At 39.9% G+C, this 17,311-nt stretch overlaps 1 protein-coding gene across 1 annotated transcript in view; it reads left to right on the top strand.

Moving 5' to 3' along the window:
• Positions 1–15,712: 15,712 nt before the first annotated feature.
• LOC135291260 (trichohyalin-like) overlaps positions 15,713–17,311 on the top strand; it is a 422,947-nt gene continuing 421,348 nt past the window's right edge. The window contains 2 exon segments of the mRNA XM_064405294.1: positions 15,713–15,727; positions 15,994–16,286. Of these exon segments, the coding sequence (XP_064261364.1) occupies positions 15,713–15,727; positions 15,994–16,286 (308 nt within the window).

The following is a 17,311-nucleotide window of genomic DNA, read 5'->3' as shown; positions in this document are numbered from 1 at the left end:
CAATACAGAGTGTCAGGCCTTCTGCACTCAGTTCTGTACTGGCAAACAATGTTAGAAAGCTTTGTCTTTCTGTTCTGAGACCTGTGAGCACAAAGGAATGTGATCCAAAACATGAGGACAAACATGCAGGGTGGTCCCCTCTGTTGTCTAATCAGAGCCTGCAAAGCAAGTACTTTGTCCTCTTCAGCAGCGAGGAGGCACAAACCATACTCATTAGTATGCAGAGCAGGCTTTTGCACAAGAGTAGAACTTGGATGTCTTGTTTACCTGTGTCCTGACACAGAGCTCTTGTTACACTTCCTACTTCGGCAAAACACTAAGGAAGCTCCAGGGAAGCATGTGCTTATTTGCAAGGTTGTTCATAATATTTCAGTTACAGAAAGTAATTTTCTTACTTCAGTTACAGAAAGTAATTATCTCATATGCCTGCTCAAAAATTTCAAACATAGAATACTTTCAACTACAGTTCAGAAGTATGAAGTAAAGGATGCATTCCTGATAACAGCCATCAAGTAAGTCTGACTTGAGTTCTAAATAAAATAATAGAGGTACCCTGCATTGTTTGACTATCATTGGGCAGCTTTTAAAAGCAAAAGATCAGAAGAAAGAGAAATTACTTAACACAGAATGGCAACTGGTAATTGTTCCTTTCTCTTAGATACTTCTATCTCTATTGTCACATAGATGGAGGAGGCCTTTGACAGCTGGAAAGAACCAAAAGACTGAGGAATTGCAGGTTGACCAGTTTTACTCAGGTATAAAACGAAGTCATGCCATGTGTCCTCTTAGACTTTGTGTCTTACCACATGAGGGGGGAAAAGGTGATTGGGAGTTATCAGCACAGACTGAGAAAGTGAATAATGCTTCATCCACCTCATTATATTTTGTGATAAAATGACTGGATTTGAGGATGTGGAGGAGTAACAGGATGGCTTCAGCAAGGCTTCCGGCACCCTCCCACAATCTCCCTGTAGCCAAGCTGGTAGGGGTATGTGCCCCACAAGAGCAGTATGTATCTGGTTGGGTGTTTGGGCTTAGATGTGATGGCCACTGGGTCATATCTGACTGGAGGCTGGTGCCCTGTGGGATCCCAAAGGATCTTCCCTGGGGTTGGTCTTGTGCAATGTCTCTATCCATGACCTGAGAAGGTGACCAAGGTTTTCAGGTTTGCAGGTAGTGCCAAATCAGGGATCACTGTTCAACATGCACAAAGGCAGGGCCGCTGTTCATAGGGACCAGGGAGGGAGGAAGGATGGGTTCCCCATGTCCTTGGGGCAGCAGAAAAGGGCAGCCGTGCCCTGGGCTCTGGAAGCCATGAGACCATGGGTAGCTCTGGGGAGAAAGCCTTGGATCCTGGTGAGCTTACAACCCCGGAGGACAGCTGGGCAGTGGGGATGCACTGAGAGAGGTGGTGCTGTTTCTCTACCTGGAAGGTTTCCAGGCTTCACAAGGTAACATCCTGAGCTTTGGTCTGATTTCAGGGCTGAGCCTGCTCTGAGCAGAAGTAGGAATGGGGACCCTCGGAGGTGCTTAGCAGCACAAAGTGTGCTGTGATGGCAGGCTGTAGCCATTTTTTCTTAGGCCAGAGAAAACAGGTAGGCAGTGACCCCTGGAGGGTAAGGGTCCAACCCCCTGTTTGGACCAGGCCAGCTCCTGTCAGTGTTGCTCATAGAATTGTCTGGACTGTTCTGACCAGAACTTTGCTCCAAAAGTTTTGAGATGGCTCTGGGTTCACCAGTAAAACTGGAGATATGCTAGTACATGAATCTCAAAAAGAAAAGTATAGGTATCAGGAATACTTCATCTATAGGGTCTAGTGTACATGTTAAAATTAATGGCAGCATGTCCTCTAATTGAAAGATGAGAGTTAATTAGGACTGTTTGTAGAAACACCTCTCAGTAGCAAGGAAACAAAGACTTAAGATAGAGAAATATTCACATCTAAGCAAGGATGAGTAAGTAAAGTCCATTTTTGGCTGAATTTCAAAGTAAAAGTGTGATCCTCAAAGGCAAATGTCTGAATCTTCATCCCTAATCTGTATCTAACAAAAAGCCAAAATGTTTGAAAATGTACAACAGCCAAAAGCTAATGGATGAAACTTTGGGTTCAATGCCAGTCTCTTCCATTTATAAAATGGTCGCATTATAGTACAAGAGAGTGTCTTACAGCTTCAATTAAATATGATTAATGGACAGATTTTTTGTTTTCAGTAGAAGCAGGAATGTAAGAAATTAGAGGTCAAAGAGGGAAATTTGTACTGCAGACAGAATAATTCAATATTTTTTGCTAAAATGTTCAGCTGACTTATGAAACTGCAGTTTTGGCCTTCAACATTCATCCACGGAAATACAAAGCAGTTTGTCCTTGTGAGATTTCTGTCTGTCTGAGGCTGCCTCTTCACTGGAGATTAGTCCTGTGTCACTTCATCTCATTCTCTGCCTTGCCTCTGTAACAGCACTATACGAAAATAGTTTCTGATAACCTAGCATCTGGAGGAAGGACCTTCTGGCATTTTGGGGTTTTTAGTAGCCAAAGGCAGCTTCACAGACAAAACACAGAGAGCACAGGGACCTGGATAATGAGTAATGACTAATAAACTTCATACCAGTTTTTGGCAGAGAACTGGATGCTGGCAGGACAAAGAACATTTTGGGTGCCGTCTGCTTTTAGCATCATAACTGCCAAAGCTTTCCCTTGAGGTTGGAGACTTGAGGGGTAGCTGATGAAAACATCATTGACATGTTTTTGAATAATGATCACACTAGAAGGAAATGTGTAGGACAACAAAGTTCTCAGTGATCTAGGCAATCAGGTATACCAGCTTTTAATTAAGTAATAATGCAGGTATTAGGCTTGACTGTGACACTGTTAATTATAGGTTTGAAGTCCAGTGAAACCTAGAAGCATGCAATTGCCGTCAAATTACATTTTTGTTAGCGTGCAGATGCAAAGGTGCAAAGTGATTTCTTCCCACACCACATCTAATGGACACCATCCAGATGATGGGTTTTCCAAGGAGTGTCCCTTTAGCACCCCAGTGCACGGAGGCATGCAGGTTAGCATCACTGTCTGCCAGTATTCATGCTGTTGTTGTCAGGGGATTCACCTTCCTTTTTGCTCTACCTGACTTCATACTTTACTTCTCATTTTTTATTACTTTAAGCTGACATTTTTGCCATCTTTGCATCTTACTCCACTGAGCTCCTCTCAGCACCCCACACCTGATTTTTTTTGCCGTTAGTCCTAGTTTTGCTACATCCACACAAAAATATATTATTTTGATACTGTTGACTTAGGCAACACTGGGCAGACGTGGCTTTTTGGCCATATTGGACATATGTAACTTTACCAACAGTAAAGGTCAGTGTGAGTGGCTTTGCATTCACAGCTGTCCAGACATGGTTCACTTCAGCCTGGTTGGACTTACTCCTAGACATAATTGCTTGACTTTATTCTCCATGCCCCTGGCTAGTTCATACCGTGCATGAGCAAGTTCTCCCTATAGACACCAACTACTTACTAGAGAAGCAGAGTTACTTGTTTTCTCACACATCTGCTGTCGCCTGTCACAGGTCTGCCATAGGACATTAGCTGCTGTAGGGCCACCTGTCCCACAGGACATCTGGTGTGCCAAGGCCAAGAGGGTTGTGAGCTGCAGAATGTGCAGGAAGCCCAGCTTTCAGTGCCAGGACCTCCAGGATGGGGAAACATAGTCATTAACAGGGTTCCTTATATGGCATAAGAGCATGAGCTGGTGGTACAGCACTTCACAAAGTTTTTATTATGGTTCTCAGGGAGTTGCATGATACCAGCGCGTCTTGATTTCAGTACACTCATGGATGTTTGACTTCCTGTGACTCCATCAAATAAAGTTACTCTTCGATGCCAGCTAATAGTTGCCATGGTAGCTCTATATGTGAATTGTACTTAGGACCCTTTCACCTCCTCTCAAGTTCTCCACAAAAAACCAGCTATATTTTTGAACATGTTTGAGTGTAGTTGCAACATGACTGAGCATTGGGCTGAACTGTCTTTATAGCTATCTGTATTTCAGGCAAGATTTTCACATAGATATAAACCATATGTAAATAAACTCTAAACTGTGAACATGGAACATAAATAAAATGTTCCAGTCACCTTTCTGATAAATCATTTAAGAAAAAAAAACATTAAAAAACATTCTTAGCTAATGGACTCCATTAACTTTCAGCTTGTCTCTTTTCAAACTAATCACTGAATTTTAATTCACATCTTTCTATATATCAATAGATTTCTTTGTCCATTTATGAGCAAACCTACCACTCTGTTACATGTGAAAATAAATGTCTGTCTGTTTAACTATTCTCATAGATGTAGTAACAATGTGATGTATTTAATTAGTTCCAGAGAATTGTCAGCTTATAAATGTGCTTATTACCAATAAAAGGTAGCCAAATCTATAGCATCACCCATTAGTGTATCTATTTTTTAATTATGGAGTTTTCTTAATAGAGTGTATGCATAAATTATAGTGTTTGAGTGGTGAGTTATGTTGGTCGAGGCTGTGCTTTATGTTCCAGAGTTTTTTAATGTGGCTTTTTTGTCGCTTTCTCTGCTGGTAATTTTATCTGGGAGTGCGAATTCATTAAGTGGATACAGAGCTGTCCCTTGGTTTTGTTAATTCCTGATGCTCAGTAATGTCACATACTATAAAAACGTCATTGCGATAAATGCCAAAAGCTGTGTGCTTTGGATCAACACAACTCTTCAACAAAAGATAATATGTGGAAACTGCAGCAATTTTTAGGCAGGACTCGGACAACTGAGAGCTACCAGAGTGATGCTGAAGCCACAGGCTGCGACCACAGAGGAACCTGACAGTAACAGTTTTGAAAGAGTTTCAGTCCCATTCCTGAAAGCTGCTGTTTCCCTCTGTGGGAGGAGGCAGGGCAGGTGCTCCTGCCCGGCTGTCCCAGCTGTTTGCTGATGTTCCCCGGCCTGCTCTGATTTTCAGATGCTGTGAAAAACTATCAAATGAGCTTTTAAAAAAAAAAAAAAAAAAAAAAAAAAAAGGAAGAGAGATAAGTTATTTTGACAGAAAATGAAGAAGGAATCCAAGAGGCAACAATTTGGTGTTCTGGGTCCCAGACCAAATGTGGCTTATCCAAGGGAAAGGAGCAGGATGAGAACTCCAGTCACCTCCCACCAGTCCCTGTTATTCGAATTCTGCCTTTTACCTTTACAGCTCAGTGAGATGGGTTTTTACCCTATTTAGAGAAATCTCTATTTTACTATATTTACTATATTTTACTATTTTAAAGTTTTACTATAAATAGAGAAATCTCCCTAAGGCCTTAAAACAATCTAAATAGGAAAGAATTAAGAATTTTTCACTTGAGACCATTTGTCTGAACTCTAGAGAGCTCGATTGTGCAGAGATTGATAACATTTTTACTTTTAAACCCAAACAGGGCTACTACTTTCCTTCAAAACAAGCCAGTGTTATTCTGCTGTGCAATGAAAGATCAATTCTTTGGTTGTGAAAAGAAGGCTTTTAGATAACTTGGGTAACAGGGGTCACAAAGCCATCCTCTGCCCTGCTCAGTGCACAGAGACCTCCTGTCTATCTGCAGGCAGCTGCTGGAAACAGCTTTGCTGCAGTCGGTGGAGCCTGTGACTGAACCAATCAAGGAGCAGCCAGTGGAATTTCAAATGCTCTCTGTTTGCAAAGAATTCGCATAATATTTTGAAGAAGAAGCTGAGAAGAACAGCCCAATGACACAGCAAAAACAAAGTGCATGCTTATGATTGTGCTGAAAGGGTAGCTTTTACTCCAGTGCAAACAAATGATTTGGGTAGAAGGAGGAGGACTTGGAGTGGTTAGGCTCGTCCCAAGCGGGGAGGAAAAATCCATCCATGGAGGCCAGAGAAACTGAGTCAAGACTTCTTGAAAGGAAAGAAAGGGGAACAAAAGGATGCTGGCAAGAGCAGAGCAGGGAGAGACCATCAGTGGTATGCTGGGGAGCCCAGTGGTCAAGGAGTGCAAAGGGAGACTGTCAAATCTGTGAGTGACAACCAGAGCACTGAGATAAAAGCCAGCATTAGCACTCACAGGACACAGCCTCAGTGTGGGGGGCACGCAAATGCATGCATTTTGTTTTGCTACATCGTGTTAGCACTTGGTGAAATGCTGTCGGAGTGGTTTCAAAGAGCAAAACAGGTGCTGAGGACCTGAGATCCATGTGCATTTCAGTGTTTCAGCAGTACCGTGCTTCTGACAAGCTTTAGTCCTGTCCCATATCCTGACTGCTGGCGTACCTCTTCCCATTCGCTTTAATGGGATGCAATCCAGTTTATGCAGACCATTAGGCAAGGCAAACCACAGTGAAGAAAAATGATGATCAGGTGAATGATTTTAGGAGAGCATTCCCGGTGTGAACTGAAACACTTCTACAGATGTACTCTCTGTCCTAAGTTGCTGATCACAAATAACAAGTAGGAGCGTTTAAATGAAACTAGGGGGGAAAAGAAAAACAGAAAGGAGAAAACATGGAAAAAAAAAAAGAGGATGGAAACAGAAGGGTTAATTATCCAGAAAGTTCTAAAAGAAGAGAAGGACTACCTATGGATCTTTATTTTCAAAGGTAGCATGGCATGAGGTAGAAATTAATCTGCTTCAAGATCAGTGGCTCTGTTAGAAAAATGGTCTGTTTTTATCACAAATGCATTTGAATAAAAAAAAATCTGCATGATGGAAACCAAATAGATATTACAATGACCATATTAATGCGCTTTTATTTTTTCCCACATCTGGTCTGGATTACCATATTTTCTTTCTTCTTGTAAAAGACTGTTGAAATGCATTTATCCAATTCCTTCCTCCTCTCTTCTCCCTTTCAACTTATCAGTAAATGTAGGCAGCATTTTTATTTTTAGCAGAAAATTCAAGCAGCATGCATCAGAAAAAGCAAGTAGGAACATGCCTCAGCAAATATTTCAGTACATGCTTTATTATAAGGTGAATTTTTAAAACTGTTATGATATATTGAAAGGCCTTTCAGGACATGTGACCTCTTTAGAAGGAATTGAAGTGGACTGAAATACATCTATTGATATCAGCCAAGGGATGAGCTTTTGGAAAGACTTAGTATGTTTTAAGTTTTTCACCATTTGTTTGAAAGAGTATACAGAAAAAAAATTGTTACTATTTTCATTGCCATAGGTTCCTGTATTTCCAGTGTAGGCCAATTTAATTCCCTTCTCCTTTTCATGAGGTTCCTTTCCCAGGGCTTTTTGTGTTGCAGCAAACTCCAATTATTAGGAGTTTGGCTTCTCATTTAAAAAACTCCTACAGTACAGAGAAGCAAGGCATCTTGGAGCCATCTCACACTTGCTTGTGGGCAGAAATTGTGGAATGCTGACTATTCTGCATGTCAGATCTTGCCAACAGCTGGAGAAAAATAAAGCCATTATTTAAAACAGCACTGCTACTTCTTCCAAAAAGAGCAAGACCCATCTGGTTCTTATAGTGTTTGAGGCTGTGTTAAGCAATGCAAATTTTGCTGACTTAGGACAGACTTCGGAACCAGAATATTTTTAGTGTTTCATGTTTGAAATTTCCTTGACTCTGGGCAGAGGAAGGCTGTAGGTAAGGGAGAAAAAAGACAAGGGCAAGATCTATGTGTTTCCCTGATTTTTGAGGCAGGAGAGAGCTAAATGTAATCTACCACAAGCTGGAAGGAGCTCATATAACCACAAGTTGCTTATATTGTGGTAGCATCTCGGGGTTTTAGCTTTGTCTGCTGAACATACCTGGAAAAAGCAGCTCCAGTGACTGTACAGTCATCTGGATAGTGTGACGTTTAGACAGCTTTTTGATGCTCTGGGTTGTTAATGTAACTTGTCTTGTTAAGAGACTGCTCTGATGAGTACAAATTACTTTACTGATAGGCAGCTGCAGAGATAAAAGGTGATGAAGTTTATACCTCATTAATCTACATAAGTGATTGTGGTAAGCAACTTGAAGCCAGCTAGAAATAGTCCAGAGGTCTGACAGGTTTTAGTACTGGTTTGCTTTATTAAGCAACTTCTCTGAAGGAGACATTTTATTTGCTGTTAAATTTTTTGAGGACTGTATGATAACTGTTCTGGGTTAAAGGGTGGCAGAAAAAATTCATTAAAGTAGAAAATTTTACTTAATGAAACACCTAGGTTTTGCCCCAAGCAGAAACATGTCCCAAAGTAAATTTGCACCAAGTTATGTCTTGTCATTAAGAAAGGTAGGCTTTGCTGTGTAATGTATGTCTGCAATATCTCACAGCCTTGACACTCATGATCAGCTTCTGACATGATTGCTCATTTGGAAGACCCAAACGAACAATGAACCACAGTGGTGTTTCCACAATGCTGATCTTCAGTCAGTAAGGGAAGGCAAAAAAACTCAGCCCCCACCCTCAGTCTTTCTCTCTTCTTTTCTTTTGCAGTTTAGTCTCTCTGTTATGCACAGAGGTTTCCTTGCTGGCTGTGCAGCAAAATTGCTGACTCGGTCACTCTTAGTGGGAAGTGACAGGTATATTTCTGATGACAAGCTTATCTGCTCCATTTTCTGGACCTAACTGTTTTCAGAAGGAAGGGAATGAGAAATGGAAGCAGAAGTGCAAGCAGAAAGCAAGGGAGAAATTAAGGAAGGATTTTACTAATTACCTTCCTGAAAATCTGCCATGTGACTAGTTTTCAATAAGGTGCTTAGAAGAGTGAGATGAAAACTGTAAATAATTTGTTGTTTTTGTGAAACAACTACAAGCAAATTAAAAAAAGTCATGAGGAAAAAAGAAAAAAAAGGAAACCCCCAAACAATAACCCAAATGCAACAGATTTCTGATTTTTTTGAGTGATTCAGTTGCATAAACTTTGCCTTATTTGAGATTATTTTATCTGCCCTTTATTGTCTATACAGTAAGTGTTGAAATGTGAAAGTTGTAATGGAATTAACTTCTCAGGCTTTTTACTGTTTCATTTCAAAGCTTGCAAGGACATTTTTTACATACTTTGTCATTTGTTATATACAAAGTGTGTTGCATCCTATATAAATGGCAGTCTCACTTGCTAAAGAGACAAACTGATGAACTAAAATTTCACTCTCTTTAATCTCAGGCATTCTGAATTCTTGCATGTTTTTGCATGCAGTTTGTCATACCCTTGGACCACAGTCAGAAAGAATGATCACATAACTAGTTGTAGTGGAGCAATCCTGATGGAATAATTTCCCACTTCAACTAATTCATGAAAGTTATTTAGTGACTATAAAATCAGAAATGTTATAAATAGAAAGTTATCTATTTTTTTTAGGTTGCAGAGTTAAAAACAAGTCAGACCAGTTGCTGTAAGTTAGTTTCACTCTTAAAGAGGAGTTCTTCAATTACCTGTTAATGGCTTGTGATTAACCATTGTCCCCCTGATGCTTGCCACCTGCCAGGGAGGGACACCGGTATCCTCCCAAGTACCAAGTACCAGGAGTGACATCAGAGCCAGTATGCAGATGAGAAATGCATTGTGCCCCGAATTTTTACAGTTTTCCCAGGAAAACCCCTAAAATCACGAGCCAACAAGTGACCTACGTGACGTCTAAGGATGGGAGCGTAGTCCTGTACCTGCTTGGATCCTTTTTGCTTCTCACCCTAACCTGAAAAGATGTTGATTAAAGAGACGCCCCGGGGTGTTAGACAAAAAAAGCAGGAATCTGCTACTCTCCCGTGAGGACGGAATCCTCAGCTCTGCCTGTAGACCAGTGGACAAAGCTGCATCACCCTCCTCCTCTGTGCCACGCCTGGGAGCAGCGGCGGCGTGGGCGCAACCCGTCGATTTCTCCCCACCTGAGCTGATTCTTCTTAATAAAGGCATTAAAAAGGAGAAAGATCTCCTGCCCATTTATTTCAAGAAACACCCCAGAATTACATAGATCTTGAAAAATATACAAGAAAAAATTCTCTCTGATGTAATTGAAGAGTAATTCCAATATTTTCAGACAAGGATTCAGCTCTTCCTTTGGTTTCTCCTTCCCGGTAGGAATTTGAGATGGGGTTTTACAGCCTTGATCCTGGTTTGTGAATGGACATTACTTTCAGGGTGGTTCAGGTATCTCATTTGTCTGTTTACTTTGGAGATATCTGTAAAGAATGTTTTGTCATGAGCTAGCCTGTGTCAAGACCTTCACTGGACAAGAAGACCTCACTGAATGCATGGTTTGAGTGGATTAAAAAGACACATCTCTTTGAATGTATCAGATTCAGGTAGGCTCAGGGAACCATGCCTAAATCTGAAAATTATGATGCAACTTGAAGACCAAAACCACTGGTCCCATAGTGGAATCTAAAATTGTAAGATTATAATCCATGGTAACAGGAACAGAAACATCTTGCATTAGTTTACTAAAATCTGATACAAGTGTGTGTAATTAAAAATGTATGAGGAATTTAAACACAAGGACAGTTCAGACTGAGGTTTTTTCTCTTCAGTTTCAAATCATTTTTTCTAGAGTATAAAGTCTGACTCAGAGACCACTGAGAGTTTCCAGTGACAAAGAATTTTTCTGTTATCTACCTATGTATAGAAGGAATTAAAGCATTATTGCAACCTCTATCTTACTGACAGAATAGTGTGCACAGAGATTTTTCAGGTGAGGTAAAAAATGGCACTGGAAATGGAAGTTTGAGTTTTATTCTTTACTTTCCTTTTGTGTTCAGTGTGATTTGAAGTCCTTCCCATTAGATTCTGGTAAAAGGTTTTTCAGCCATCTGGATATCAAACAGTGATTAGTCTATGTAGTCTGAGAATGTCTTTACATAAATATTCATAACATAGTCATCCTGAAAACAGTGAAAGTGTCTGGACATGGCTTCATGCTCAGGCTGTAGAATCCCACTCAAGTTACAACAAGAAGACGGTCCTGCATGTAGGCAGGACCCACTTATGTACATTTTATTTCATTTATTTGAACCCTCTGCTTTTGGAGAGGAGAATTACATTTCTATGCAAATTGTACCACTGCAGATAACCCGCAAGAATATTTAGATTAGTTCTGTGTTTTGAAATACATTTTCCACTCCCTTCCATTAGTATTTTTGACCAACTGTAATGTACAATTTTATCTTAGGATGTATAAGTTCACATTTCTACACCTCAGGGAGGGCACAAGATGTGCTGCTACCTTCTCTTTAATAGTAAGTACATCATCTTTTACCAGTGGTCAAGAAATTGGTGCTCTAAGAGATTAAACTTTTACTAAAGCTAGCATATTCATTTTTTAAAAAAAGTAATGCTTAAAGATGAGATTTTAGACTATGAATCTACCTCTATTATCAAGTGAGTCTTTAGTGTTGTTTGAAGGAGACAGTCACCTTGAAAAAAGTCAGCCTTGTGGCTTAACTGTGTTTTGAAGTTGCATTTACCTGAATCCTTTTGTTTATGAAGAATATATTGTAGACCTTTAAAGGCAGTACTAAGCCCTGGAGTTTCCTTCAATTGCTGTGGTTGGAATAACATTGCAAAACTTATAGGACCCAGGTGATATTGCTGCATGTGAGTGAAGAGTTGTTGTGTTCATCTGGATGTTCCTATAAATCCACTCAGTGAAACAGAGTGCAGAGAGGAAAAAACTGCTCTGCCCTGGTATACAGTGCTCGTAAGGTTAGTCAACACATCCCTGCTGAAAACTGAAGCACACTGAGGCTGCAGCCTCCAAGGCCAAAGAAAGAACCAGGTGCCAAGTAAAGAAAGAACCTCAATATTTTCCTCTCCCGTTGCAGAATGTATGGGTTTGAGCCCTTCTTAGGGACATCAGACCACTCATCTTGTGAGCTGTTCAAGCAAGTGCATGCTTTTCACTGAATCAATACTTTGTCCATGCTTTGGCGTATAACACAACCGCCCTTGTATGCAAGACAGTGGGTTATCTTTAGATAAAACAGTGAATTAAATAACACTTTTTTTTTTTTTTTAAGAGAAACACATAACATTGTGCTCCATGGTCTGTGTTGTTATTCTGAATCCAAATTTAATTTAGCATTTTGGATTTGTGGAGTCTTCAAAGAATAACTTCAGAGAGTATATTTTGTTTTGGTATGATTTACAAGCTGTAAACACCAGAAATGCCTTTCCAAGGACTGTATAGTCTTCCTAATTAATAATACTGTTCAAAATTACAGGATTTCATCATCTATATATTCTTCCAGCTGATGCTATTGCACTGAGCTCCTAAACTAATTATATGCTGCAAAAAGCTTCTGCAAGCCTTCCCTCTCCCAGTCATCAGACTGGAAAATAGGCTTTAATAACACGTGTGGGAGTTCAATCTGGGGATGAACAGACCTGAATATTCAAGTGCTCTTGCCATCGTCTTCTCTTCTATATCAAGGCTTCTCAATGTTGAGTGCCTCTTCTGATCATAAAATAACCAGATCCAAAACAATTAGGCCTTGAAAGCTTTGAATTTTCCTTGGGGACTTCCATGCAGCCAGTGCAGCTGTCTGAGCAGCAGTGTAATGCTCTCCTGTCACAAAGTGCCACTTAAGTGAGCTACCAGGTTCCAAATTAGTTTTGGTGTCATTAAATAGAAGGAGAGATTAAGGCTAGATAGGGAATACGCCAGGCAGAATCTGAAACAACATGAATCCACAGCTTCTCCACTTGCAGGTACATCTTTCTGGAAAATGTTAAAATGCTATGTCAGCACTCATCAGGTAAGGTTAAGTGCTAATCAAAAATATTTATCATTGTGGGGCGGGATATATTTTAAAGTGTATGATCATACTCAAACTGTTCTGATGTGTCATTCACAACAGATTTCATGCAAGTGACACCATTAACTCTTCTGTACCTCCTATATATTGTCAAGTATTTAGTGACAAAGCATGGTGGGTCTCTCTTCCTGAAATATTAGAAGAATAGTGAAGTTCTGCAGTTTTCATATTTTTCTTCCTTTTCTAAGACATCTTTCCCATAATGGCAGGCCAAACTAATACAACATGGACTGAATGGATGTTTTTCATGAAAAATAATTCATTGTGTTCAAAAAGGGATACAGCTTCCCTAATAAATAGTGGAATCACTGGGAACTGGGATGAAGAGGGCAGTTTACAGGACTCTGCATATGATCTTTTGATGATCTTCTGTGAGCATAGATGGAACAGGGATCATGGTAGCTTTAAGCAGGAGTTTAGAAGTTCCATGGAGGACTTCTAAGAGTGGAGGGAAAATAGATTAGGAGAAAACTTGTAGGCAGATCTAGTAGTAGCCCTGCTTAACAATGTATTTTAAGTAGCTCTTGTACACCAGGAAGGAGCCAGGCTGGACTCTGGGGGATACTCCTCTTGTCTCTCCATAGCATTGTAGCTATATATTTCTTTCACCTCCTGTGTCCTATGTTAAACAGAACATTTCTCTTATTCATTTGCTACTGTAGCAAAAGCTGGTGAATAGGCTGGGCCTAGGTGAGAATATAAGCTTGTCTGATATTTGATGAAACTTGGAGATCTCTTTGCTTCCTCTCCTGAAGAGGGTATTGTCCATTAGTGGCCTCTTACGAAATTCTGGCAGGAAGGAACCCTTCCTTCCTTCTCTGGAAGGAGAGGATTCCACTGTGCAGAGCACATTAGTTGAGCTGATGTTCTCAGGCAAATCAAGCATCCAGGCTGTCCTGTCTGGTTATAAGGTTATATGATTTTCACTCGTTGGAGATATATCCTTCAGCTACCTGGAGTCATTGGGGAAAGCTGGCTTTGGCTGACCCTTTTTTTAATGTGCTTTGAGTGGTTGAAAACTAAATCCTTTATCAAATAGCTCTTAGTAGAGCCAGAAACTGAATCAGTGTGTGCTTTGTGGACCTGACAGAGTCCTAGACCCCTTCATGTTACATTAATATTACAGCAATTCCAGGAGAAGACAAAATTCTGGCATTAGCTCCAGAAAAGCATTCTTTCTGCTGTTGATAGGAGAGAGGAAGCAAAGGTTAAAAAAAAACCAAAAACACCAAAGAAGCCCTCACAAAACCAAACCAAACAAACTCCCCAAAATTATAAGGAGGGGACTTATGTTTTGTCAAAATACACTAAGATTATAGCATTTTCTGATCCACACATTTTTTTGGGAAAAACAAATCCTAAAGAGATGTTGTCATTATAAAAGCTAAAGTAACTGGAGAGCATTTTGAATATAACCATTGTCCTGAGAGAAACTGTAAGCAGTGTTTGAGTCAGAGAAAACAGTGATTGAATTTTGCTGCTCACTTTTTGCAGATAGGAATAGCAAATAATTCTCTAATCTCAGACGGGCAAAGGGCACCAAGTTTCATTCTTGGTCACCTTCATATAAAACATATAATCTTTTCATTCTAGAAGCAGATTTTCATAGTTCATGCTGCTAAAATTGGGTAAAACTTGTTTCCATCTACTTGACAATAAAATCTGGAGGATGATACTTGCTACCAGCAGAGGAGTTATATTTTGCTTTGGAGAGTTCTAGGAAAATTATGTTAATGCAAAAGTGAGGCTACTAATTTGGGCACATGTTGCCTTTCCCCTCTAGGTAGTCCTAGGTGTTTTGTCTTTAATTTTAGCATCACTCACACTGCTTGGCAAACATCAAAGAGATTTCATTACTGTAGAAATGCACAAGTCTCTGCCGCTCTCCTTCAATTTTCAGCCACAGAAAACTGTGAGAATATCCCACAGATGAGCAGAAACAGGCAGGTAGCAAGAGAAACAAGATGATTCATGCCAGTCTTTTGACCTCAGCAGGGTTTCTCTTTCACTCCTGAAACTACCAGCAAATTTAGTCTGCTGGTGTTCACTTGCTTTTCCAACAAAACATGATTCCTTCCATGAGACACAGCAATAACTGCCTCTGACCACCCAACCCACAGGTTAGCACCAGTGTCAGACCTCAGATAAATGTTTTTCTTCTCTCCTCACCAATTTTTCAGCCCAGACCCACAATGAGTTCTCTAGGCATTTGTGACAGAGCTGGAATAAAGAGAGGCAACCAATGGCACACGTGTAGCAAAATATGCTTAGGCTTCTGGCACGAAAACAAGGCCACCAAATGTTCTTGCGGATGCCGTTCAGTTGCTGAAAATAATTTTTTCTATGGGCAACTATAATTATCAGGACAATCAGCAGAGGGAATCGCTGCCTTTCTGAATCACTGAACCAAAAAATAGGCTTTTGACAGGATCATCATAATCTCTGGCCAACATCAACAAAAAAAGGATTCTAAACCTAATAAAGCTGTTGTGGGGCCACCCAATGGCTTTATTCAGAATTTTTGAACTTTCCCTCCTCATAACCTGCCTCTTGGCAGCTCTGTGAATGATGAGGTCTGATTGTAAGAAGTAGCCATTATACAGGAGGCATTTGTGGATGCTCCATAAGTCACCCAAAAGAATGACAAAACCAGTCTTACAGTGCTTTTTGTAACATGGTATTCACAGCTGTTGCTTGCCACCACACTGTGTTCAGTTAAACATCTCCAAATTGCAGAAAAAATAATCTTAAATTGAAGAAAAAAAAAAAAGCCAAACCACAAATAAACTAAAACGACACACACAAAAAGCCTTAACACCAAAACCAAAACCAAAAAAACCCAACAAAATCTCCTCTGAAAATTAGTGGATAGATGAAAAGGCTGATTCTGTGTTTACTTATGATAGCAAGGACACTGTTTGAAATTTACCCTAAAATGTTCTTTTACCAGGTATATCAGTGGGAGATTTCTAGGTTGTGTTTCTTTAGAATAAGTAAATCAGGACTGGTGGCACAGTTCCTAAATATAACAGAGATTTACTGCTATAATATATGTGCTTTATGCCAACAAGTTCGGTGTATGTCTCCATATTAAAAAAAAAAAAAAAAAACAACAAAACCACAAAACAAAAAACAAAAACCACAACAAAACAAAATAATACACACTATTATGTGAGTCACAGACTTTGGAGTAGCAAATTTAGACTTTCTATTAAGAGAGAGAGAGAGAAAGAAAGAAAGAAAAAGAAAGAAAGAAAGAAAGAAAGAAAGAAAGAAAGAAAGAAAGAAAGAAAGAAAGAAAGAAAGAAAGAAAGAAAGAAAGAAAGAAAGAAAGAAAGAAAGAAAGAAAGAAAGAAAGAAAGGAAAGAAAGAAAGAAAGAAAGAAAGAAAGAAAGGAAAGAAAGAAAGAAAGAAAGAAAGAAAGAAAGAAAGAAAGAAAGAAAGAAAGAAAGAAAGAAAGAAAGAAAGAAAGAAAGAAAGAAAGAAAGAAAGGAGAAAAAGAGAAAATTGTGCATCCTTTTATAGGAAAGAAACAGTCACCCTCTATATATAATCACAAGAGCACATATGTGTTGTACAGAAGGTAAATTGTCTATTTGTCCCACATGAACAGGAGGCAGGCACAACGCTTTCAGGTTCAAGTTGTTCTGGCCATCCCTAGATGGTGGCTAGGGACTAGGAATAAAGCTAGTAATGAATGTGTGGAAGAGATACATTTGTATTTGCAGCAGGTGCATGATATATCATGGTGATAGCAGCTCCCAAGAGAACAGTTCTTTCACCACTGTACTTCCGACACTCCCTCAGCAGCACCACCATCATCCTGCCTTCAGCACACAGCAGCAGCGCAGCCACAGCTGTTTGCAGCCCACCTTACTGCCTGTTGTAGCCTTGCCTGGGCTGGTCAACACTCCGCATGTTTCCAGAACTATCTGAGAAGCAACTGTGCTAGATCTGTGCCATACACATAAATTTCATGTAGTGTGGTGTGAAGGGTATGGTATTGTATTAAAGAGAAAGGTGGAGTTAAGTCAGAACTTAATGCTCAGTACCACATACAGCATGGTAATGCTGTGAACAGTGAAGAGCTGTTAAAATTGTGAGTCAACCATGACAGATACTGATGTGAAGTACCCTCTGGGTTACCAGCTGAAAGAGTGTAGGGAGAAAATATATTTATGTTTGTATATATTGTGGTTTGAGCCTATTCAGGGTTTCATTAATTGATTGCCTGCATGTGTTGAATTTTTTGTCTGCTTTCAAATTTTTATGTTTGTAATTTTTCTACAAATAACACAGGAAAGCTAAGTCATGCTGGTGATGAAAAAGGAAAACTCTCTTTAAGAGGGACACAGAACATCTCTACAGATACAAAGGGTACCTAAAGGGCTGAGGTAGTAAATGCCTTCTAGCCATTGCTGTGTGCTTTGTGGCTGTGTATCTGACCCTGCTTGAGTCCAGATGAGCATTGCAACATACAGAGGACACTCTGGTGCCAGCACCTGGACTGAACAGCTGATTCAGGGCTTTCACA

This window comes from Passer domesticus, chromosome Z (assembly GCF_036417665.1).
Source record: "Passer domesticus isolate bPasDom1 chromosome Z, bPasDom1.hap1, whole genome shotgun sequence".
Taxonomy (NCBI): Eukaryota; Metazoa; Chordata; class Aves; order Passeriformes; family Passeridae; genus Passer; species Passer domesticus.
This window is presented reverse-complemented; position numbering and strand designations above follow the sequence as displayed.